The sequence below is a fragment of the Pteropus vampyrus genome, unplaced genomic scaffold (assembly GCF_000151845.1).
Source record: "Pteropus vampyrus isolate Shadow unplaced genomic scaffold, Pvam_2.0 Scaffold107, whole genome shotgun sequence".
Lineage (NCBI taxonomy): Eukaryota > Metazoa > Chordata > Mammalia > Chiroptera > Pteropodidae > Pteropus > Pteropus vampyrus.
Genome location: NW_011888888.1, coordinates 279,510 through 304,392, shown reverse-complemented (window position 1 = coordinate 304,392; position 24,883 = coordinate 279,510). Strand labels below are relative to the sequence as shown.

The following is a 24,883-nucleotide window of genomic DNA, read 5'->3' as shown; positions in this document are numbered from 1 at the left end:
GCAGATAACCCTTGTAAAAAAAAAAAAAAGAAAAAAAAAGCTAATATCCATATTATGCTCTGTTAGTCTTCATTTAAATAAAGGTATCAAATTAGTGAGTCACTTAGCAAGCCATTAAAAAATGAATTACAAAACAGGAAAGTTCTGATGGCCCAGTCATGACAAAATCTGGTTACAAGGTATTTTGCAGAGAAGCCATATGTGGGGCTAGTAGCTCAGTGTGGGGCATACAGGATAAGCCCCACACAATGTGGACAGTGGACAGGTGGCCAACAGTGAAGAGAAGCCATGGAAAGTCATTTAAGGAAACTCCCTCCTTCCTGCCCTCCCCAGTTCCTATTTGACAAGTTCTTCTCCCTTGGATAGGTCTCAGTCTATCCAAGAAGGATGCACAGCAGACCTTCCACTTTATGGCAAACCTATGAGGGCTGAACACTTCCCCAACTGGCATTGCTCTTCCTGGAATCAGGTACGAAATCTGTTGACTGAATGTAAATAAATCTGGTTTTGCTAAAATTTAAAATGGCACACTTTTATTCAAGGGTCTAAGGATTTGCAAATCAGAAACACTACCAGGTTAACACCCAGAGTGTTCCAAAGAAAAAGAAAAATTGAGAGTTCTTATAATAAAAAGTACATTGTCAGAAAAAAAATCAGTCTTGCATTCTTAGCTTCTGGGCTGGTCCAAGATGGTCATCTTCTAGATGTCCAGTGGTCTGGATAATGGATGTCAGGTGATCTGGATAACAGATGTCAGGTGGTCTAAACACATAAACATTCTTTCCTAAGTTCTTCAGAGGCATTGACACACTACAGAAAAGTTCAAAAGTTTAAGTTCCCAGGCTAGTTAAAACAAGGATATAATCATTTCCTCATGCCTCAGTCTACTTTATTTTAATAATTTAGCAGCTTGACTACAGTGACTCCATTTTATTTCTTTACTCTTTTCTCACTGCTTTAATGATACATGAATTTCTATGTGCAGAAAACCTAAGCCTGAATTTGCAATGCACGTACGTGGCTTTTCCCTGGTCCTGGCTTCTCCAAACATCTTATGGAACACAAAATTTCACCATCTTCTGTGGGACAAGAGACTCAGAATACGGGTGCTCAAAAGTCTTCCCTTGATGTCTTATGTAGGGAGACAAAAAGGAATGCCAGTCTTCTCCCCCTACTCATTACCTCTAAATAAATGCAAGTAGACAACTACTTGTATTCTGATTCAGAAAGTGTCAGATAATCACTATATTTTAAAAGGCTTCCTATCTGGGAGTGCCTACTGTGAGAATTTTTCTTCAAAAAAGAAATGAAAGAATGAAATGCCACTGAAATTTAAACTAGGCTCTGTAATTAAGTACTTTACATCTGCACAAAACAATTTTCAAGCATTCAAGTGCTAACAGAAAGCTTCTCCAAAAATATGAACAGACAAGAAAATCAGACCCAACGTTCATAACTGATATAACAAGAAAAATTTTTATTGTGGAACTTTAAAGGCAAATGATTAAAAAAAGAAAAAAACATCATGCAGATTAAAAAGCTAGGTTGGGTGGTTAATTGCAAGTGATCATATAAACCTCACACAAGCACACTAGTTATCAAGTAAGCTTAGAGATGGAAAGTTGGCCTATATCTGATCAAACTACCTTGCATTTTGAGAAAAGCACTGTTATAGATAAGCATATACAAGCTTGGATTAAAAAAACAAACAAACTTCTATTTATTATGTTTTGCAACTCTGATCTTTTAAAACAGTGGCCTTAGGAAAATCTGCTTTGGCAAGCAACTGCAGAGGCTCCTGTGGAGAGGAAGTGAAAAGACTGGGCTTATGTACAAGGGCTGCTGGCACCTTCAAAGTGCAGGGGATAGTTCACAGCAAAATGTAGTCCTAAGTAAAAGGGTTTCAGGCAATTTCAGTGTTAAGATAACATCATTAAGAGAAGAACAGATTGTGCTCAAACCCTGCTGTTTATAATTAACACGTTGCTTCCAAATACTCCAGGGTCCCTGGTAAATAGTCTTCTGCTCACATCCACCCAGACCAATCAGAGTATTTTCATCAGATTCCATGCTGGGCCAGCACCTGTCTGGACAAATCCAATAGAGCCAAAGAACTCCTCTCCCTGGCCAGCTAAGTAGTTGGATGAACACAGCTTGGCTTAGTCATTGTCATAGTGTCCATATGGCTTTGAAGCTTGTTTTCACAAGAAATCATACAAGTATTTTATTATGTCAAAGTTCACCGTCCTATAAATAAAAACAGATAATACGTTAGCATCCTCACCCCCCAGACTGCTCAGCTTTGTATGTATGATTCTGGGAAGCACATGCAAAATAACTCAACTGATGCTAAACAATCCTATAGTGCTATCAAAAGCACCATGGTAGGATCAACATTAATTTTTCAAAATGTCACTGGGAAAAGAATTTCTTTAAAAAGTTTCTCTTTCCCTTCTGACAGAAAGTTTGCTTTAAAAAAAAAAGAGGAAATAAAGTTAGAACTATTCACATTCTGTATTTCAATTATACTACAGAAATTTAGATTTCATTTGAAAGCTATTTGCTTTTTGTCCAATAACCAGAAAAAATTAGAGATGCAAAAGTATTTAAATCTTTGCTTTTGAACATTGTTTATCTTCAAAAACACCTGTTTTATCATTACATAATACATAGCTCATCTGTCCTCATTTGTAGTTTTCATTCTTTTCAGTCTTTTAACACTGGCTGACCTGTGTGTGTATTGTAACTAAATCTGTATGATCCGAGAATATGATAAAACAATGTGAATGTATATTTTTGTACTCTATGGCAGGCAGAATAAAATATCAGGGAGAGAGAGACATATAATTATTTTCCTTTCTGTAAACTCATTCTTCACTATAAATATTCAGCCTTGGAGGTTTATTATTTGAATAAATGGTCAAAATAATTAGATATAATGATCTAGCAATAAGTATAAAATTAAAGCCTTAAAGTATTCAATTTTGCAAAAATAATCATCCATGTGAGAACAGCTTTTTAAAGATTCACTAATTGCGTGCTCTTATTTTATTAAACCATCATCAATTAATGTTTTTGTCTCTCATTTTGTAATACACTTTCTAAAAACGTTTCTAAGCATGACTGACATATCAAATACTTTTAAAATTTGGAATGGGGAACTATAAATACTGCTTATCAAAATACATTTAAAAATAGCTCAAAAGGAGTGCTATGGCTATTGTGGAACCTAACAGTGGACTGAAGACTCTTCATTACAACAGTGCCTCTCTGAAGAACTCGTTTCCAAACAGCATAAAAACACTGCCAAAACAATCCTGTTGTCTCTATCATCCCTCCAGCCCCCAATATAAACAGGTGACTTGCCAACTGATCCCTACATATACTATTCTAAGACATGGTAGAATTTGATAGAATAACCATAAGGGCAACATTGAAAATTATGTAACACATTCCAAAGATAACTGCGCGTTAAGGACTTGGAAATAAACAATTCACTTCAAAGAAAGTTTTAACTTACAAAAGGAGCTATGTACTTTGCAAGTGCCTTCTCTGGTTTTTCATGGCTTTAGATGCATATGTGCACTTGCTTCTGCAGCACATATACTAAAATTAGATGCAAATGAGATTCATATAAATACAATTTTAAGATTTTAGATAGTTTCTATATACTACAGGAGATTCTCTCATAGAACCCAAATGAACTCTTTTCTAAAGTAAGCATCTAGAAAGAAATAGGATAAACACAACAGGAGCAATTTGCCTAGGAGTAATTCTTAAATCAGAATTTAGAATATTTTAATGCAAGCTAATTATGTGGCATATATCTAAGGGTTTAATTTTGCCTTTATTCTTTTGTGTCACTTTGTTGATTCTTTTGCAACACTAAAATATGTCCTTCTCATGGGATACTATTTTATTTCCTTTTACTTTGGTGTGCAGTTTGAGTTTGAGTTCTTTTTTAGTTTGGTTCTTCTGTCGACTTGCAACTGCACAACTTGAATTTGCAATCTTAAGTTATCTGTACTGTTTTTTCATTGACTATGGAGGTGAAAAAAAAAGGAAACTCAGAACTACCATTCACAATAAAAACAGTACAAGGACAATTTTTAATAAGGGTCTCAGTTCATATGCCATCTGTCCTATCCCATATTCTACCTCCATATTCTGTGCTCCCTTTCTAAAACCAGCCTCTTACTGCTTCTCTGTCCAAACTTTTCCACTGTCTCTTGGTTAATAAAGTTCTCTATGACTTCTATGTCTTCCAGGCTTAAGTGAAAGTTGACACCCCCTGAAAGACCAACCCTTCTCTTAAGCTCTTTCCGATGAGGTTAGTCTCTCTACAGTACCTCAGGCAGTCCTGCCAAGTGGGTTTGGTGTCATTGTACAAAAAGCTCTGCTCCTCTGAACCTCATACTATTCAATTCACCACCATTTATCCCCCTATTACCATCTCTTAGTCACCGAATAATACAGCACCCAGTTTAGTTTTCCTTTCCATTCCAAGATCCACATGAGCCTTAGTGACTGCACTGCATACTTGTCGTTTTCACCTCCAATAGCTTTCTATTTTACTCTCATGACCCATGATCACACTCAGAAATATTCTCTCACTACACGGAAATTCAGACATTCTACCTTCTGATTCCAAATTTTTTCCTTTAAGTTATCTAGAACACCTCGAGACAGCCAGCTCACAAACTCCTTCACTTCCTTCTGATCTACAAATACTGAGTATCTATGTGCCAGGCTGTGAACTATTAGCCCTCTCCTGGCTTTACTTTCTTCTTTCCCTTCCTAGCTTAGACTCCACAGTTCATCACTTCTAGCACTCATTTGCTAGCATCTATTGAATTCACCTGGCAAAACCCCAATCCTATGTGATTTCAATTATATCCTTTTGCCGTCTCAGTATCTAGCATATGGAATGCTGTTGGAGAAGATCACAAGTTTCACAGATTGGTGCCACTGTCAATTCAAGGTCAGGAACGTCAAGTGGGCCCTCAACACTCCCAGCGAGTTGCTTTCCTTGTCAGCACTTTCCTCAATCCCCCAGAGCAACTATATAAAATATTCATATCCCTCTCAAATGGCTACTACTCTGTCTTTGGTCTCAATGTTGCCCACTTTTTCACAGGTAAAATAGAAGCTATCAGATCAGAACTCCACCAAACCTCCATACTCACCTCCATCTGAATCTACCTTTTCCTCTCGTCATAATGTGAAAGGATTCCCTTCACTCACTCAGGGCTATTTCTTTCAATTCATATTTCTAAATCCCATGTTTATATACCATTTCAAGGACTTCATGCTTTAATCTCTCTCTCTTTTGTATCACTAACTTTTTTAGAAATCCTTTCCCATCAGCATTTAAATGTGCTCAAATCTAAAAAATAACGACCCTCTCACAACCTTACAATCACTTTAGCAAGTAATGATCCTCTCTATTCTTCCTTATGGCAAAATATTCTAGAATATAGGCTCAAGGGAATAGGAGGTAGATCTGTTCAACTTGTTGCTATATCCCCCAAGCTTATCAGCACAGTAGTTTTAATGAGCAACACAATAAATGGTAAATAAATGAATGGAAGCATTCTATTTGCTGTATCAACTTTCTTATAAATACTATTTTAAAACTAACTATAATCTGACTTTCACCCCACTGTACTCCTGATAAAGTATTCCTGATAAAGTTACAAATGACTGCTTTATCATCAAATCAAATAGATTCTGCTTTATTTCATGGTGGCAATTAACAATTTAGACCGTTACTCCCTTCCCTTAGGTTTTCCTACTACTTTTCTTATAAATACAACTTTCTATAGAACTGCTTAACTTCATAATGGTTTTTTGTTTTGTTGTTGTTTGTTGTTGTTGTTGTTGTTTGGCAAGAATGTACCATAAATTACTAATCTATTTCCTTCTTTTGGAATTTGGTTTGTGTCCTGTGATCTGTTGGTTCTCTGCCACAAGTACCTCAAACTAGGCTACCTACCTCTCCCTCAGTAACTATCCTTGGGATCTCTTCTTTCCACCAAGCCTCGATCTGAAATGAGACTTTTGTCTCTTTAGCTCCCTTCTTGCTGAACCAAAAGACAAATCCATAATGGTTCCCTTTCATCTGAAGTTTTATTGCTAATCACTATATGAAAACATGCAATATTTATATATCGAGCATATACTAAGTTTAAAGCATTGTGTTAGGCTGGAGGTAAGGCAGTAATTGACACAAACATAGTCTGTTTTGAGCTTCATGGACTTATACTGTAGAAATAAAGATAAACTGTAATTACTGAACTAATTAAAACTAAGATATATATCAGAAGGTGACAATGGGACCTGTTCATTGTGTGGAGTGGAGAGAGTGATATGATGGTGATCATGTTATGTTTGAGAAGACTTCTTCTGCAGGTATCTAGATAAAAGAGAGGAGGAGCTGGAAAATGCTGCAAATACAAAAATGGGAATCACAATGGTGAATATGAAAAACTGAAAAAGCCAGAGAGGTTAAAGTATAAACACCTAAGGGAGAGGTGTGTGCCAGGTGTGGCTGGGGCCAGATCACTGGGGCCTTCTCGGCTATTTCAAAATTTTTGTTTGATACCAAAAGTTATAGAAAACTACTGAAGACTTTTAAGTAGAAGGGTGACATTAAATTTTATAAGATCATGGCTATAGTGTAGACCATAAATTATAAGGGGATAAAAGTAGACAGAAAACCAATTAAAGGCTACCAGAAAAGAGATGATGGTGGGCTTGGTCTAAAGAAGTAACAGTACAAATGATAAAAGTGAGTAATTTTGAGATATATAGGAGGGACTTGGTAGGCTCAAAAGGACTAATGCTTGGATACTGACAGTGTGGGAGAGAGCAATGTCAGAAATGACTCCCAGGCCTGTGCAACATGGCAGACTGCATTGCTGATAGCTGATACAGGGAACACTGGCAGAAGGCTGGGTCATTCTTTTTTTGTTGTCAGGCAAAAGTAGAGTTAGCATTTCTGAGTTCAGTTTTGGAAATGTATTGATGTAGCTGGGAAACACCCAATAAAGGTCAGGAATGTTAGAAGAAAGGTCTTGCCTTTACAACTAGGGAGTTATTAATATGTAGATGGTTGTTGAAGTCATGGGTATTGCTAAAATTGCCTAGGAAAAAGTATATGAAAAAAGAGCCAAGCCTAAAGGACCAGCTACATTTAAAGGTCAGGTGGAGAAGATAAGTTGACAAATGAGCCTTAGGAAAAACAACCAAAGAATAAAGAGAAAAACCAGAAACTGGAATTATGGACCTTAAGAGACTTTTAAGAGCTGTCAACAGTGTTAGGTGCCACAGAGCAAAGCAAATAGCCTGAGGACTAAAAGTTGTCCTGAGGAAATGGAATTCAGAGCACAGATGAAAGAATCCACTTTAGACAGGAAGAGGGACTTACCCTACTGAAAGGAAAGAAAGAAGATGTACACCAGTATAGGCAGTTGAAAGAGTTCTCAACTGATAATTCCATTTTGTTTTGTGAAACAGAGTGAATGCTGAACAGAGTGAATATAGATGTTAGAATTTCTGTAGTTTGAAGAGAGCCAAGAATCTAGGTTAAAAAGAAGTCTGTGATTTATTCTTCAATACATGAAGTGGAATGGTTGGGAGGTTGCAGAAGATAATCACAGGAGAATAGGGAAATAGAGCTAGACTGCATGAGTCTCAAAGAAGTCCATATTTTTACAAGAATTGGGGTTAATAATAACCTGAAGTAGCAACAAGAAGAGATGACACCAAAAGTGCCTGCAACCCTGAGGGATTGGGGTTTGAGAAATAAGTAGCTACTTCTAGAGATAAATCCAAAAGAAGTAGTATGCCTAGATAAGAATCAGGTTTTCATTAAGGCAGAATGTTAGGAAAAGATAGAAGGATATGGGAAGGAGGGAAAGAATGAGAAGTTAAATCAGCAAAAAAAGAAGTACTAAACATCATGGGAGTGAGAGAGTGAAAGGGAGCAGATGTGGAAAGAAGGCAGTAGTTACTCTTTGGACACTGCCCATGAAAAGTGAGGAAGATTAAGAAAACAAAGGTAGCAAAGCAAGTTACAGAGTTGATAAATTCTATGACAGAATTCCAGGTCTACAATTCCTGTTCCCTTCTGAGGTGGTAAATAGAAGTGCATTGCTCTGGATGTGTCTAATATTGTAGATCAAGTAACACCCAATTCAGTTTGGTTCACTGTGTACTCACCATATTGGACTGTCACAAACTTCTGTCCTATACATGATAATGTTGGGGCATGATCTGACACATTCGGAGCAATGACAAAAATCTCTAAAATAAAGATGCTCCATTCAAAAGTTATGCCTTTGATTGAGGCTCTTAGATATAGAGTTTTTAATATTGTTGTTTGGAAAAAGCAAGTTATTGTCTTATGGTCATAGTAATACATTCAAAATAACTTTTTGCTCAATTTCTTCTGTGTAAAAAGCTGCCCAGTTTTATCATAACACAACATTTCAAAACCCTCATTTTACATTTTAGTCTACACACCATCAAAACATTTCAAATACCTGGATCATATTATCAGAGAACTTTTAATTCAGAAGAGACTTCAGGGTTGAGGCTGCCAACCTGTACACTTGAGAACTTCAAGAAGCTGCACAATTCATTAAAGGAGATCTACAAATCCATACCCATGTCAAGCACTGTTCTTGGTCTGAATAAATGTTTCATGCCTATATGTTATTAATTTTGAAATATATGTAAACACTTTCATAATTAATTTTAAAAGGAAATTTAAATAAAATCTCCATATTCAAAGAGGTTGGGAAGGTACTGTCTTATGGATTATCTTGTACCACCTACCAGTCTACACAGATATTACCTCTTCTCTATAAGTCTTGACAGACTGTTATCCAGCTGCAACCATGAGATGAGGTCATTAATTCATATAAGAGCTGGAACATTTTCCATACCAGTAAGTATACCTCTTTGTGAGGAAACTCGTTACATTTTTAGACAGCTCTCATTTTGACAGACATACTTTCTTTCCTATAACTTCTAATGCTCTACAATTACTCAGAATTAGTTTCATCCATTTTGCCCATGAAAACCCCTGAAAGTACTTGAGACAGTTATCATATCCTTCCTAAGGCTTTTTTCTCACAATCTGTCCCTTAATCAGATGTAACATGGTTCCTCATTCTACCACTCTTTCTGCCCCTTCAGCATGTACCTATTTGTCAATGCCCCTCTTAAAACTCAAGGCACAGCACAGTACACCAGATTTGACCTGCCTATGGCAACAGACAGTAGACCTATTACATTCCTTGAACAAGACACCAGGATTTTTAAAACCCTGTAGTCAACTCAAATACTCAAGACTTAAGCCAGGTCTCTCCCACCTTGTTTTTGTACATAAGTTTTTTGTAGTCAACTGTCCATTATATCCTACCTTGCTACTGTATTTCAGTCTGTTAATGTCTCAGAATCTTGATTTTTGCCATCTAACATATTAGCTAATTGTCCCAATTTTATGTCATTTGTAAATTTGATGAAAGAGTTCATTCTACAGTGAAACTTATTCATTCTTGGCACTTAAATGATCTTTCCTTGCTTAAATGACTAATGACATTACATTAGGAGGAACATTAATTTTTTTATATTTAGTATGTCATTTACATAATTCAAGACATTATACATTCACAATTATTCTATACTTACCTAGCAATAGCTCTGATGAAGTCTAAAGATACTGTGCATTTGTATTTTGGTCCATCAAGTTGATCATCATGGCCAACCAGAGTTAACAGCTGCAAGGTGACTAGAGAGGAAATCTAAAAGAAAGCAAGCATTATTATGAGAAAATGCTGTAATGAGATTACATGCTGTCCTTGTTTCTGAAACATTTTATAGTTCTTTCGATACAGATATAATTGATTTCACAAGAATATCTGCAGAGAATGACTACTTTGAAATCTGTATACATAAATCAGTATATATGTTTAAAGGCCTAGTTAATCAAACTAACAATCAGTCTTTAAGGTTTCCATTAGAGACAGATTTGTTTCGTTAATTACTCACACATGACTGCTAACTTTTAAAAACTACAAATAAAGCACATTCCTTCTCTACATGAGAATTTTATGTAGTTTCTACCTAAATGCCTCAGAATATCAAATCTACACCCACTTGAAAATCAAGCTGGTAAAATGTGGATGTGGGCCTTTTTCAGAGTTGGGTCGCTGATCAGACGAGGAATAAGAAATACATCCTTGGGGAACTCGGGTCAAGATGGCGTAGAAGGTAGATACTGTGCTTCCTTCCTCTTGCAACCACACCAAAATTCTGAGGAAACTACGGAACCATGATCAGGAGTCGCCTGAGGTCTGGCTGAACAGAAGTCTTACAACTGGGGACATACATAAGAGGTCACCTCAAGACTGGTAGGAGAGATGGAGACACAAAATGGCCAGGTCCCACAACCATGTGTGGAGGTCGAGAATCAGGAGGGGTATGTTGGCTTTAGAGATTCCTCCACACTGGAGGAGTGAGGCGTCCCGGCTCCACACTGGGCCCTCCAGCCTAGAGTTCCACTGCTGGAAAGAGAAGTCCCCACAACCTCTAGCTGTGAAAACCAGCAGAGATTGTGGCCGAGAGAGACAGAGGGTTGCAGGAGTTGCAGATGTTCTTCTTAAAGGGACTATGCCCAGACTTACTCGGCCATCTAACATATTAGCTAATTACATTACATTAGGAGGAACATTAATTTTTTTATATTTAGTATGTCACTCACTCACTCACTCACTCTGAGCTTCAGCGCTAGGGCAGCTGCTCAAAGAGTGCTAAGGACATATTGAGAGGAAATGAGTTGTAGGGCTTCGGGGCGAGGGCTGGAGGGGAGGCTTTCTCCAAGACAGAAGTGCTGGCAGTATTCATTGTTCCTTTGTTGAGCCCTCCCCCTTTCCAGCATGTGGATGCAGGTGGCCACCATATCTGAGTCTCCATCAATCTGGTTAACATAGGTGGCTCCACCCAGGTGATTCCCTGAGACCCCACCTCTCTCAACTTGCCAATTCACCCAAGCTGCTCCCAGTGGTTTATTCCATACAAATGGCTTGTCTTAGCTCATGCTGTGGACTTTCCTAAAATCTCTCAAAGGTTCACAAAACCCAAAGCAGCAGCACCTGGCCTCAGCGTGCCCTGTACCTCTTGCTGAGCAACCCCAATCCCGGCACTAGCAGCAGCCGGCCTCAGCACCTGGCTTGGTCTCTCAGGGTGCCTATAAACCCAGCACAGGTGGCAGCTATCTGCAGATTGCTTGGTGCCTCTTACCAGGTGGCCTCGGAAGTGCACAGGCTGTAGCTAAACTTGGCCTGCAGCTGGGTGCCTCTCAGAAGGCCCTTAGGCTGGCATAACCAGTGGCTTGCTTTAACCAGTGCCAGAGACAAAGCACCACCCAGGGCAGAATATGAGGAGGACGCATCTGAAGGGAAGATTGGGCAGGCACCAAAGCCCTGCTAAAGTGAATCTAGCTCCGCAGAGTCAGCTCCTCACTGGCCAATCCTCACACCCAATCAGTCCAAGGGTTATCCCTCCCATCGACATGCAAAAGCAATCAAGGCTCAACTACAACAGGAACGTGCACACACAACCCACACAAGAATCACATCTTGAGCTTAGGGAAGACTGTGCCACTGAGCCCCACGGCACACCTACTGTATAAAGCCACTCTACTAAGACTGGGATACTTAGGAGCCCTACCTAATACATAGGAAGAAAAACAGAGTGGCAGCCAAAAAGGGGAGACAAAGAAACATGTCCCATCTGAAAGAACAGAACAAAGCTCCAAAAGAAGAAGTGAACAAAGCTCCAAAAAAAGAATTTAACAAAATGGAGACAAAGTATCTACCAGTTATAGAGTTCAAAACACTGGTTATAAGAATCTCAATGAACTTAGAGGAAGAGTAGATGAACTCAGTGAGAACTTTAAGAGATAGAAAACATAAAAATGGAGATGGAAAACATAAAAAGGAACCAGTCTTAAGTGAAGAACACAACATCTGAGATGAACAGCACATTAGAGGGAATCAACAAATTGGATGAAGCAGAGGATTGAATCAGCGATTTAGAGGATGGGGTAGTGGAGGACATCCAATCAGAACAGCAACAAGAAAAAAGAACCCCCCCCCCCATGAGAATAGTTTAAAGCAGGGTTCCCCAACTGCTGGGCCATGGACCAGTACCAATCCATGCCCTGTTAGAAGCCACGCCGCACAGCAGGAGGTGAGTGGCAGGTGAGCAAGTGAAGCTTGTATCTGCAGCCATTCCCCAGAGCTAGCATCACAGCCTCAGCTCCACCTCATATCATTAGGCAGGCATTAGAATCTCATAGAAGATCCAGTACCTGGTGCCAGAAAGGTTGGGAACCTCTGGTTTAAGGAACTTCTGGAATAACATCAAGCATAACAATATTCACATCATAGGAGTACCAGAAGGAGAAGAGAGAGAACAAGAAATTATAAATCTATTTGAAGAAATGATGATAAAAAACTTCCCTAACCTGACAAGGAAATAGACATACAAGCCTAGGAAGCACAGAGAATCCCAAACAAGATGAACTCAAAGAGGCCTACTCCAAGGCACATCATAATTAAAATGGCAAAGGTTAAAGACAAAGAATCTTAAAAGCAGAAAGAGAAAAACAATTAGTTACCTACAAGGGAGCCATAATAACAGAAACTTTGCAGACCAGGAGGGCTTTCATGAAATATTCAAAGTGATGAAAACCTAGGACCTACAACCAAGATTACTCTACCTAGTAAAGCTATAATTTAGAATGGAAGGACAGATAAAGAACTTCTCAGACAAGAAAAAGCTAAACCAGTATTACAAGAAATGTCAGAGGGACATTTAAACACTAAACCAAAAAAAAAAAAAAAACAAAGATGTATAAAAAATGGCAATAACTACATATCTAGCAACAAGTATTTCATACGAAAAATAATTAAATGTTCCAATCCAAAGATAGGAAGTCTGAAGGTATAAGGAAACAAGACCCTTACATATGCTGCCTACAAGAGACTCACTTCAGTTTAAAACACACACACACAGTTTGAAAGTAAAGGAATGGAAAGAGATATTTCATGATGGACCTAGGAGATATGTGCTGAATGGAATAAGTCAGACAGACAAAGACAAATACCATATGATTTCATGTACATGTGGAATCCAAAAAACAAAATAAACAAATAAAACAAATTCAGAGATATATTTTGAGGGTTATCACATGTGAAGGGGGTTGGGGGGGGTCAGTGAAAAAGGAGAAAGGGATTATGAAGCTCAAATAGGTAGTTAGAAAATAGTCATATAAAGTATAGTATAAGGAATATAGTCAATAATGTTGTAATAACTATGTATGGTGTCGGATGGGTATTAGATTTACTGGGGTGATCACTTTTTGAGTTTTATAGATGCTTAATCACCGTTGTACACCTGAAACTAATATAATATTGTATGCCAAGTATAATTGAAAAATTAAAAAATATTATTAAAAAAATACAGTTTTAAAGCTTAGTCTTGCTTTAAAACTGATCACCAATTAGGTAGTCAGGAAAACACCAGAAGGATTAATCCAAACTAAAACGCACCAAAGGTTTGCTACCACAAGATCCCTACTCACTTAAGGAAATTCTTAAACTGTACCTCCAGGTAGAAGTGATCTGTTAGAAGGTCTGAAATGCAAGAAGGAATAAAGAATGAAGAAAGTGGTAAATATCATGTTAAATCTAAATGAACTTGCCTATATAGATAACAATAATGTATTATGAGTTTAAAAAATAGGATAAGTGCACAATAACAGTAATATATAAATTGGTAGTAGAGAAAATAAAGTTAAAATGTTCTAAAGACCTGAGGTGTCTGAAAAATAAAAATACTCATTAAATTTCAAGTTTAATAATTTAAGTATGAACATATACTCAAAGTATAACTTTTAAAGTAATAACTAAGAGAACGGAAACAAGAGTATGTACTTCTAAATTAGTAGAGGGGGAAAACTGAATTATAAAAATAATCCAAAAGAAAATACGAAAAAAACAAAAACAAGTAGGCCAAATAAAAAGTATAAAACAAGATAATAGATATATACAAAAGTATATTAGTAATGATATTAAAAGTAAACTAAATGCTGCAAATAGGACATACTGAGTGACAAAAAAAGTAAATCCAACTATATACTGTTTAAAACAAGAATAAGGGAAGGTTAAAAGTCATGAGTGAATGAGATACATGAAATATTAACAAAAAGAAAAATGAAGGTATATTAACAGACAAAACAGATTTAAAAAGAATTAAAGAAAGTTTTGCTTAATGACAAAATGCAGGCCCTAAGCTCTTATCTCTCTTTCAATGAGTTGCTTGAAACTTTTACTATGAAGGAATGAGACACAGAATAGGACGGGGAGCCAAGGAATAATGAGATCTTTGGGGTTGGGGGAATAAATACTGCTGGAAGTCAAGACAAACTTGTATCTTTCCCAGTTTGGCAACAAGTAAGAATCATGATGAAAGTAGGCCCTACATTTTAACAAATGGAAAGATAAATAAATGTATATATGTATATATATAAAACTTTATATGTAAATAAAGAGTTAACAGTCTCCTATGGCAAAATAATATTCATTAACTTCAATCTTTTCTATTGTTCTTTAAGGAATTCATTTGCTAAAGCAGGTTAGTAATAGTCACTTGAAACTAATACATTAATCTCCCGTTATTATTAAAGGCAAGTTTCTTAGTAGTTCTTTTTCTTTTAACATAGAAGAAAATACAAATCACCTTCTACTTTGCCAGTGGCATTCCCTTTTATTTTTATAATTCTATTTTCCTGTGATTCAAATATTCTCATATATTTAATTCAATTCTTTAACTCAAGTAATATTACTCTCCATAGAGAAATACAATTGTCTTCAATTGAGTTAAAATTTCAAGAATATTTTCAGATATCTTGTAGTTTTATTACTTTTCCCACATTAGTTACAACAAATTTCAAAACACAATAAGCTGAACCAGATCCTTGAAGTCACGCAGTTCTACCAAGATTCCATGAATAATCGTGTAAATTGTGAAAAGGATACAGCACCACTTTAAGATGCAGCAGTCAAAAGGCATTTCCAAAATATTAATAAGATGATTGCTCAATTTGAGGGGGAAGGTGTCTGATATAGGAAAAGCTGATACACAAAAATATCTAAACCAAAATAAAGCAATTAAATTAGGACGTGATTTTTCACATTAAAAAAATACTAATTTCAGAACTTTTATTCCTTGACCTTACCTTATGAACAAAAACATACAGAGTTTAAGAGAATATCATATAAAGCAGTGTACACTGTACCAACAACTTAAAAGTACTATGCCAGTTTGTTAAAATATTGCTGGAGTACAAATGAAAAAAAAACTACAAAGATTAACTTATGAGGTCAACATTTTGAATCTCAATCATATTAACTTATACCCAAATAAAAAGTTCTGAAAAAAAATATGAAACATTGAGAAAATTACTTCTATACACACATAAGTGCAAGAATATTCACCTGCCACTCCATTATTCAATACTTAAAATTATCTAATTTTTTTCTTTACAATTGCATATCCATAAAATTCTTTAGGACTTGCTCTAGGTACTGTGCATGCAAAGATGAATAGGATCATGAAAAATACTGATTTATCTCCTTGCCCAACTTTAAATGTTTATGACAACATAATGAGGTCATATTTCCATGCTGGCATTAATACCTAAATAGCTTGATAAGGTCTGTGGGGACACTAAAGAAATCTCTAGTCAGTGAAAGTACTCAGGACCAGGTTCATAGTGATGTCCTGGTTTTGCATGTGTGCATGAGCTGCACAATGTGGCCGTGGAACCAGTCTTTCCTATCTGCTGCAGCAGCCATTCCTGTTGTTGAAGTCCCAAATACACAAAGTGATCTAGAGTAAGGCTCTAGTTCAGGAAAGAATAAATTGGAATATTTTACAGCCAATAAAATTTATGTCTTAGAATGATTTAATCTTTGTTGGGGAAAAAGCTCTCTGAATAATGGTAAAACATATTTGAATATGCTGAAATCTTTTTTAGCACTCCCTAATTTACAGGAGGCTTCTCATGCAATTGAGCTCTGAATTATCCTGGAACATATTTCATAAACAAACACTAACAAAAAGCCTAGGCAGAAGGGTTAAAAAGAAGGAAAAAAAAAATACAGAACTTCTTGTCCAGACAAGATGGCATAGACTCATATTTACTGTTCTTCCCTGCTAAGTACAACCGTAAATCCTGGAAACAGCAAAAAAGGCAACCAAAGGAAAACTGAAAGGTAGAAAGAGGAAGGTAGACTGCATAGGGACCCACAACGGAAGGAACAATATAGAGGCAGGGAATCTTGTGACTCCCCACCCAAAGGTACAAAGTGACCCAGGCCAAGCATGCTCCAATCCCAAATCCGGAACAGAAAGCTACTCAGGTAGATTTATTCCTCTCCTGGACTGAACAGGAATCCTGACAAAAAGAAATGGCAATTGTGAATTCTATATCTCAAAAAACTTCATGAATGAAGTAGAATCAAAAACATTCTCAAATGAGAAAAAACTAAGAAATGTGTCATTGCAGACCTACCTCTAAAGTACAGCTGGAAGTTCTTCAAATGAAAAGGGAATGATAAAAAAGGAAACTTAAGCATCAAGAATAAAACGGAATGATGAAGAAATATATCAAACGGACTATCTCCTCATGAGTTTTCTAAATCATATTTGATTAAAAATTATAATGCCACCTGATATTCAAAGACAACAATATTCAAAAAGTGGGAAAGTAAAGGGACCTAAATGAAGTAAGGCTGCCATACTTCCCTGGAAGTGGTAAAACACTGATACCACTTATAAAACTAAATATGCAATTACCATATTATCCGGCAATTGCACCCTTGGGCATTTATCCCAGAGAAGTACACATTCACACAAAAACCTGTACATAAATGTTCATAGTAGCTTTATTTGTAATAGGCAAAAAACTGGAAGGAACCCAGATGTCCTTCAATGGGTGAATGTTAAACAAACTGTGGTACATCCATATAATGGAATACTCACTCAGCAATAAAAAAGAATGAACTATTGATATATGCAACAATTTAGACAAATCTCAAAGGAATTATCCTGAGTGGAAAAAAAAAAAAAAGCCAACCTGAGAATGTACATGATTCTGTTCATATAAATTCCTGAAATGACAAAAATTTAGTGGTTACCAGGGATTGGAGGAATGGGTAGGAGGGAGGTAAAGTGTGGTTATAAAAGGAAGGATTCTTGTGATGATGACACTGGTCTACGTCTTGACTGTTGTGGTAGGTACACAAACCTACACACAAATAAAATTTCACATAACCAAATACACACAGGTATACACAAAAATGAATACATGTAGAAGTGGGAAATTTGAATAAGATCAGCAGACTGCATCAATGTCAATTTTCTGGTTGTTATATTGTACTATAGTTTTGCAAGATGTTACGTTAGGGGGAAACTGAGTAAAGGGCACACAGGAAGAGAGAGCCCATATTATTTCTTACAATTGCATGTGAGTGTACAATTACCTCCAAAAATTTTTAATTAAAAAATTAATACATAAGAAAAAGATTTCGTAACAATATATAGTGATGAATATTAGATTGTGGTGATCATTTCAAAATATACACAAACATGGAATCATTAAGTTGTACACTTGAAACTAACACAATGTTATATGTCAATACACCTCAATAAAAACATACACTCATAAATACACAAAATATAGAGGGCTTTGATAAAGATCTTATAAACTGCTGTAATAAATTTTAGCTCAAAATGTTTAAGTACCTATGAAATTACAAAAATCTACTCATAGAAATAAAAATATTTGACTTTTATTTACAGAGAATGTAAAGAAACTACTTGATTAAATATTGCTTAAAGTGGGCAAATTAGATGTTATTTATTTCGATATTGATATGCTACTGGGAGGAGGAGATATAGGTTTTAAGAAGTTTAGTGATTGCAAATTTTCTTAGTGAAAGTCTGATGATTAGTTATAACTTGTGGTTCAGCCACAAGCGGAATCTGTAGCTACTGGTTCCATGTTGTGAGCCCACAAAGGTCTCACAAAGTTGGTACAAACCTGTGGCTTATACAACTTATTACCTCTTCAACAGCACAAGAAAAGAGCAAAACTGTTATTATATAATCCAAACCTGACTGTTCTACATTTTCTCAAATTTGATTTTTCATTTTTCTATTTTTTTTAAATGGGGAAGGTTTGGGGGAGGGGCTATAAAAACCAATTGTATTTCAAATTTATTAAAAACTAAAATGTTTCAATATAATGTAAAAATTATAAAAGTCAGAGCTAGCCCATCAGGACTGAAAACCTTAAGGATCAACGCCTCCCTCATTTTACAGATGAGAAAATACAAATCATAAAAGGATGAATGACATTATCAGTCTCTAATAAGTCACCCTCAACAAATATGTTGAGGCATTTTTGCAGATGTTTCAAAATTATTTAATCCAAAAATCCCAGTGAAAAAGAATAAAATACATATACCATGCTAGAGGTCTATTAAAAAGCATTTTAGAGTTCTAACAACAAATTTTAAATTAAGCACTTAAGAACGTTTAACATATTAAAAATGTTTAGCCAAAATGATGACTCATTTTTGAGTGTAGATAAATACTGAAGGTCATTTGCCAAGACTATTAACTATTGGAATAAAGACCCCAGTCAGTACCTTTATCTTTTATTCTACTGCCCTGCAAAATTCCTGAGAACAACACATTTGTAATCTGGCATTCACTCCTTCCCTCAGGATGTAGCAGAAGATATAGACACAATTTGAGAAGGGCTGGGGGAAGAGCTATGGGAACTAGTTAATACTAGTGATCATGGGTAATTAGTGGCATAGGGATAGGAACTTACTGAGTCCAGGCTCTATAGAGCAGATACAGACATTGACAGATCTCTATCTGTAGATGACAGATATAGACATTGTGTAAAACACTTCACAGTTTATCCTAGAACAACACAAGTTTGAACTGTGAGGTCCAATTATATATGGATTTTTTCCCAATAAATATGTACAGCACTATAAGTGTATTTCTCTTATTTTCTTAACATTTTTTTCTCTAGCTTTATTGTAAGAATACAGTATATAATGCATATAACATATAAAATATGTGTTAATCAACTACTTATGATATCAGTAAGGCTTCCAGTCAATAGTAGGCTATTAATAGGTAAGTTCTGGGGAGTCAAGTTTCACTTGGATTTTCGACTCTTAAAGAGTGTATTCCCCTAACTCTTGCATTGTTCAACTGTCAATGTAATTTCTTCAATCCTCATATAACAACTCCACCATGAAATAGGTAGCATAAATAAACCTCTTTTCCTAGAAGAGGAAACGTCAGAGAGGTTAGTAAATGTTCACAGTCATTGAACTAGTAAGATTCAGACAGATTTGAATACTATCTGAATCTAAAGCCCATATTCCTCACATCGCCCCAAACACAGCAAAGAGGTAACTTGGCTGGGACAGACTAAGGAAAGCTTTATGGAAGAATTGAGCAAAATGATAACTCTGGAAGCATTTCATTCAGAAAGGAGGTACTATGAATATGATGGAGGTTAGAAATGTAGCAGCAAAGATGCTGAAGATAAAACAGAGAAAACCTTAAATGGAATTGTAGCAAAAAAGATAAAGAACTATCTCAATATAGGCAACTGTCCTGCCCCAGGGACAATCCTGTGAATAAAATTATCAGGTATGAGCAGTTAGATGTCACCAAAGTAAATGTGGAATTTATTAACCTAATGATATGTTAACATTTCATAAATCAGATTACATATTATTAGACATAAAATTACTGTTTAAGGTTTAATTTTTAAAAGATAAATAACTCAAAGTGGGGCAAAAGCATGATTTCTTAAAATCTGAAATTATTAGACAACACTGAAAATGGTATTCCAATGCAAAATTTCTTGTATTTTTGTGAATTAAAAACCATTTATAAAAAATTATTATTATGAATCATAAAAGTTATTAATAAATTAGTTAAGATAAACATTACATTTTAAAAAGCAAAGGTAATGAAAGTTGTCCTGAAACACTGAAATACTTTTAATTATTTAAATTATATAAATAAATCTAAAAATGTGCAGGGAAATTATTACTCCCCTTCTTGGTTTCTGTTACCTATGAAGATATATTCTTTTGCCAATAATTTTCAGATTTTATGGGAGTATACACTGTTTCCATAGCTGCTTCCTTGCTTACTTATCTATTGTGTCAAGTTCAAATTAAAATGAATTAAATTCAAATAGATAAAAAAGTAGCCTAGGGAGTGGATTTTCTTTTTCAAAGTCAGGATTCAGATTTTGTGCTAGGAAATACAGAATAAAGTTAGAAAAAAAAAATTGTACTAAAAGTCAGTGACTTTACCTCCAAGTTTTAGTCATGTTTCCATTGACTTTTTTCCTCAAAATAAAAATTCTGCTTTTTAATCCTTGGTTTAAAAATAAACAAAGCTCCTAAAAATCGGAAGCATCTTGCTATCAAAGAGAATGGTATTCCCTAGTTTTCATATATTAGCAGCATATTGACACTAATTAAACTAATTTATTTTACTTTAGGTTAAAATAATCAATTTACCTAATTCAAAAGCCAAAGTATATATTATTTCCTTCTGACTAGCTCCTATACCATGACTGAGGCATTCACAAAGAAAAATAAAAAATGAAAACCTCCTTATACATAGGATATTTTTTAATTTACATCTTAAATAGGGTTGTGCAATATTTGCTTAGTTAATCTCTGTATACTATTATGCTCTTTGTTCTCATCCACATAGGGGATGAGTTGATTACTTATGTCTTAACAATAGGAGTTCATGTTCCACAGTGAGGGTTTTTTTCTTAATCTGAGAGGCAGTCACTAACAAGCTTCTGCTGGAAGTGCTTGATGTTATAACAGTGTGAACCTGTTCCCAAGCTAATAAACTATGTTTTCTGCCAACAAAAGGAAATCAATTTACAACTGTAATTAATTTTTAACATGCTCATTATTTTTATACTTTTATAGGTTGGAATATATGTCAACTGATGTGTGAAACAGCCTATCCTGCTTGTCCTAGAGGAACTTTACAATCTAAAATATATTAAATTATTTAAATAAAAGAATTTAATATGTGAGGTTCACACAATCCAATAAGCACTACATTTGACATGATTTCAGGCGATGTGATAGTTTATGAGCATGAGGCATAAACCAAGAGAGTTCAACTGACATTTTTACACACACAAGGTAGATAGGAAAATACTGTCAAAGATGTTCAACTTAAAATTATCACCTCTGGAAATTCATTTTTCGAACTTTTATTTCACACACAAAAAAGCAGGGAGTGGATTGTTAGTCTTCAAATGTGCTCAGGTAAAGAAAAAGTGGCGTGTATGTTTATACGAAGAGGAACTAAAGATAGCACCTCTCACCTCTGGAACTTATTAGCACTTAAATGACTGCAAATCTCTATCCAGAAACACCATAACTGCATGCTTAGGGGAATGGGAAGTCATTCATTGAGTGAGTAAATCCCATGTTCAAGGCACTGTGCCCGAGACACAAAAATGAAAAGACAAAGCCTTTAGGTATTAGGAAGACAAACATAATAAAATGGTAATGGCACAATATGAGAGCTATGCTGGTGAATGATATGTATAAATGCAATTATCATTATAGAGAAGAGAATGACTAAGACAGATGGAGGCAAAATGTGAATTCATTGAGAAATGGCATTTGAGGGACGGACCACAAAGCATAAAAGAGAGTTCATTTCAACAATGGCAGGAGGACAGCACATGTAACAATACAGAAGAAAAACTGGTGTATTTTCAGGAAAGAAACAGCTTATTGTATATAGCACTGAGGGTGAATGAATAAAGTGGCAGAAAATGGGGCCAGTATGTGAAGGGGCCTTATAAGAAATGCTATAAAATGCAGACTTGGTTTTATAGATGATGTAATTCATTTAAAAAGTATAAGCAGAAAACAAGACCAAAAGTTCTTTTAAAGATTTATACTGATAACTGTATAGAAAATGAATTTGAAAGTGTCTGTTGACAGGGAAACCAGTTAAGATGCTGGTGCAATAGATGAAGCTATGGATTTAAAGCAATGGCAATGAGGATGACAAGAAAGGAAGAAGAGACATTTGTATTTAGAAGGAAAAATATATACTTGACTTGTTGACTAAATGGAGTGAAAACAAGAGAAGGTTCAGAGATAATTTCTCCATTTAATTGAACTAAAACCTAGAAATCATATATTATTTTTGTTTGTTTAGCACCTAACAGTGTACATGTCAAAAAAATAAACATGATATTTATTCATGTCCAGAAAGACATGAATAAATGACTAGTTTTGAAATCCAGGTAAAACTAAAAAAACACAGGAAAAGCTTTAGAGAATAATTTAGTTTGGGATGTATCATATCCCAGATAATACCTGGCACATTCAGATATTAACGTTCAGTAGGCAATTTGGGTCCAGAGCCAGAGGATAAGGACTAAAACATAGAATTCAAAAGATATCAGCGATATCAGCATATACAGAGCATTTGAAGCCAGGGAGAGTAGATAAGGCAGTTCCAGGTAAACCTAGCTCCCTTTCTTATTCCTAATTATCGAGATAAGTCTTATTCCATTCTAAGACTTCAACTCTCCATCAGGTGCTTGAGTGCTCATGGTGAGGGAGCAATTAGGTTCTATAGTGACTTGGGACTGAGGACCCTAATTTCTCATCTAGGGGAAAAGAAAAGGACTATTCTACAGGATCAGCATCTGAAATATGTATAGGCAGGTGAGGCCAATCTCCTCCAAAAGAATTAGCTGTGAGCTGACAAAGAATCAAGACAATTTCTCACTGGAAACCATTCCCTTAAGCATCAACATTTCTTTTAATCATCTTTTTATAGAAATAGTTTTAAATGTAGCACACTTCCATAATGTTAGATTTCCGAAGTCATTTCTCTCCTAACGTGCTATTAAAACACCTTTTCTCATCAAACCAATCTAGTCACACTGCTCTATCTGACGGGTGTATCTGCCTATATGGTTACTATATTAACAGTACATATTTTCTTAAAGAGGTATGTGCAAGCATATATCCACACAAACTCTTTTTTGTACTCTCAGCAAAAAAAAAAAAAAAAAATTGCCAAGGCAAATAAAATTGGTGTTGAAGACATTTCCTCCCCAAAAATGAATAAAACATATACAATTGGCATATTTATTAGAAGCGTTATAAAATACTGCCTATGAAAATAAGGTATCAATGTACTATTTATTCAAAAGTTGAAAGTCTAATTTATGATTTTTTTCATCCCTTAGGCAATATTTTACATATCACCCTTAAGCAATGGTTCCATTTTTCTAGAGTTCAGTAAAAATACCTATTACCAGAATGACAGATTCACAAAGGTAAAGTTGTTACACTGAAGAAATTTAACAACAGCTTCAGGGAAGACAAGAGTAGTAGGGGTAAATACTGTTCTTTCACAAATGAAAACAATAAAGACAACTTTTTATCCCTGGGTAATAGAGTAAAATACACTGTGCTTCTTATTATCTTTGGTAATGATTAATTTTAGTATCCCTTACAACAAAAGTGCAGCTAGGGAAAATCATAGATCAATCTCACTCTTTTCAAATATGAAACATCCCCAAACAGCTTTTAAAAATCTCCTGAAATTAGTACCTACTGCATAGTGGTCTGATGGAAGAATAGTAATACATCCACACCAGGGGTAGGAGGAGATTTGAGAATCTAATTTACTGCACCAGTGGAGATTGAACATCATGGCAGTAAGGCTCTTCACTGCTAGAGATCGGCCAGCCACTGTCAAACAGCACCCCTGCTGACCCATTCATCAGCGAAGTAGGCATTAAATAAGGGTTCTTTACCATCTTTGGAATGGAATGCCTCACAATCTCAGTCATGGTTAAGAAAAAAACATAGTAAATTTATTAGAAAATGTTAGTGTTCAAGATATTTCCTGTGATTTACATAATTTACCTTAATAGTATCAAGTATTTAAGTTGGATATTAGAGACACTGGAATGCTGGTACAAGCCAACTGAAGAACAGAGAAATTGAAATGAAGGACAGAGAAATTGAAAAAGAATAGCTTTTTACATTTTCTAATATGCTAGTATCCAAGGAATTTGTTTAGAAAAACTGTCCCTTTTGTTCACCAACTTTAATATCTATAAAGATAATTCTCTCATACTCAAATCAACTTTATGTGAATATATTACAGCTAGATTGTAGGATATTATACTTTGAGGTTCAAATTCTTATCTAATCAATATATGCATTAGATAGTATTCATCGACTATGATTTCTAATGTTATGTGACTAGCATTTGATAAATGTTATTACTTTTGTAGAAATAGAAATCAAACCATAATATTATATAGTGTACAAACTAATTTTTTAAGGTAAAGAGGTTTTATACTTTATAAATAAAGTCTATAAAATCAGTTATTTGGTTAAAGTGCTTTTGGTTAAAAAATCCATAGAAGTACTTTGAAATATTGTATATAAAAGAGTAATATAATAAGCATAACATTTAATCATAAAGTATTTGAAATACAGCCATGTGACTTTTTAAGAAGAGCCACTTAGTTTCTAATAGGCTACTTACAATAAACTCCTTAGTTATACATAACTTAATAACTTTCAAGTCTTAATTAAGACTGATACTAATAAACGTAACTAGTTATAACCAAATTTAATTGATTATTAGCAAAATTTAGTTATGACACAGTATC

The 24,883-nt window shown here is 35.3% G+C and overlaps 1 protein-coding gene across 12 annotated transcripts in view; it reads right to left on the bottom strand.

Annotated features, from left to right (window-relative positions):
- The window catches only part of ORC5 (origin recognition complex subunit 5), a 275,932-nt gene that overhangs the window by 183,400 nt on the left and 67,649 nt on the right, over positions 1 to 24,883 (bottom strand). For 7 of the 12 annotated variants that reach the window (XM_023533633.1, XM_023533636.1, XM_011365190.2 and 4 more), the window contains one exon: positions 9,700 to 9,812. In XM_023533633.1, coding sequence (XP_023389401.1) covers positions 9,700 to 9,812 — 113 coding nt within the window. Of the gene's footprint in view, positions 1 to 638; positions 763 to 1,455; positions 2,248 to 5,995; positions 6,084 to 6,114; positions 8,308 to 9,699; positions 9,813 to 24,883 lie in introns of those variants that run through there. The other 5 variants (XM_011365191.2, XM_023533638.1, XM_011365188.2 and 2 more) reach the window with 4 other exon arrangements.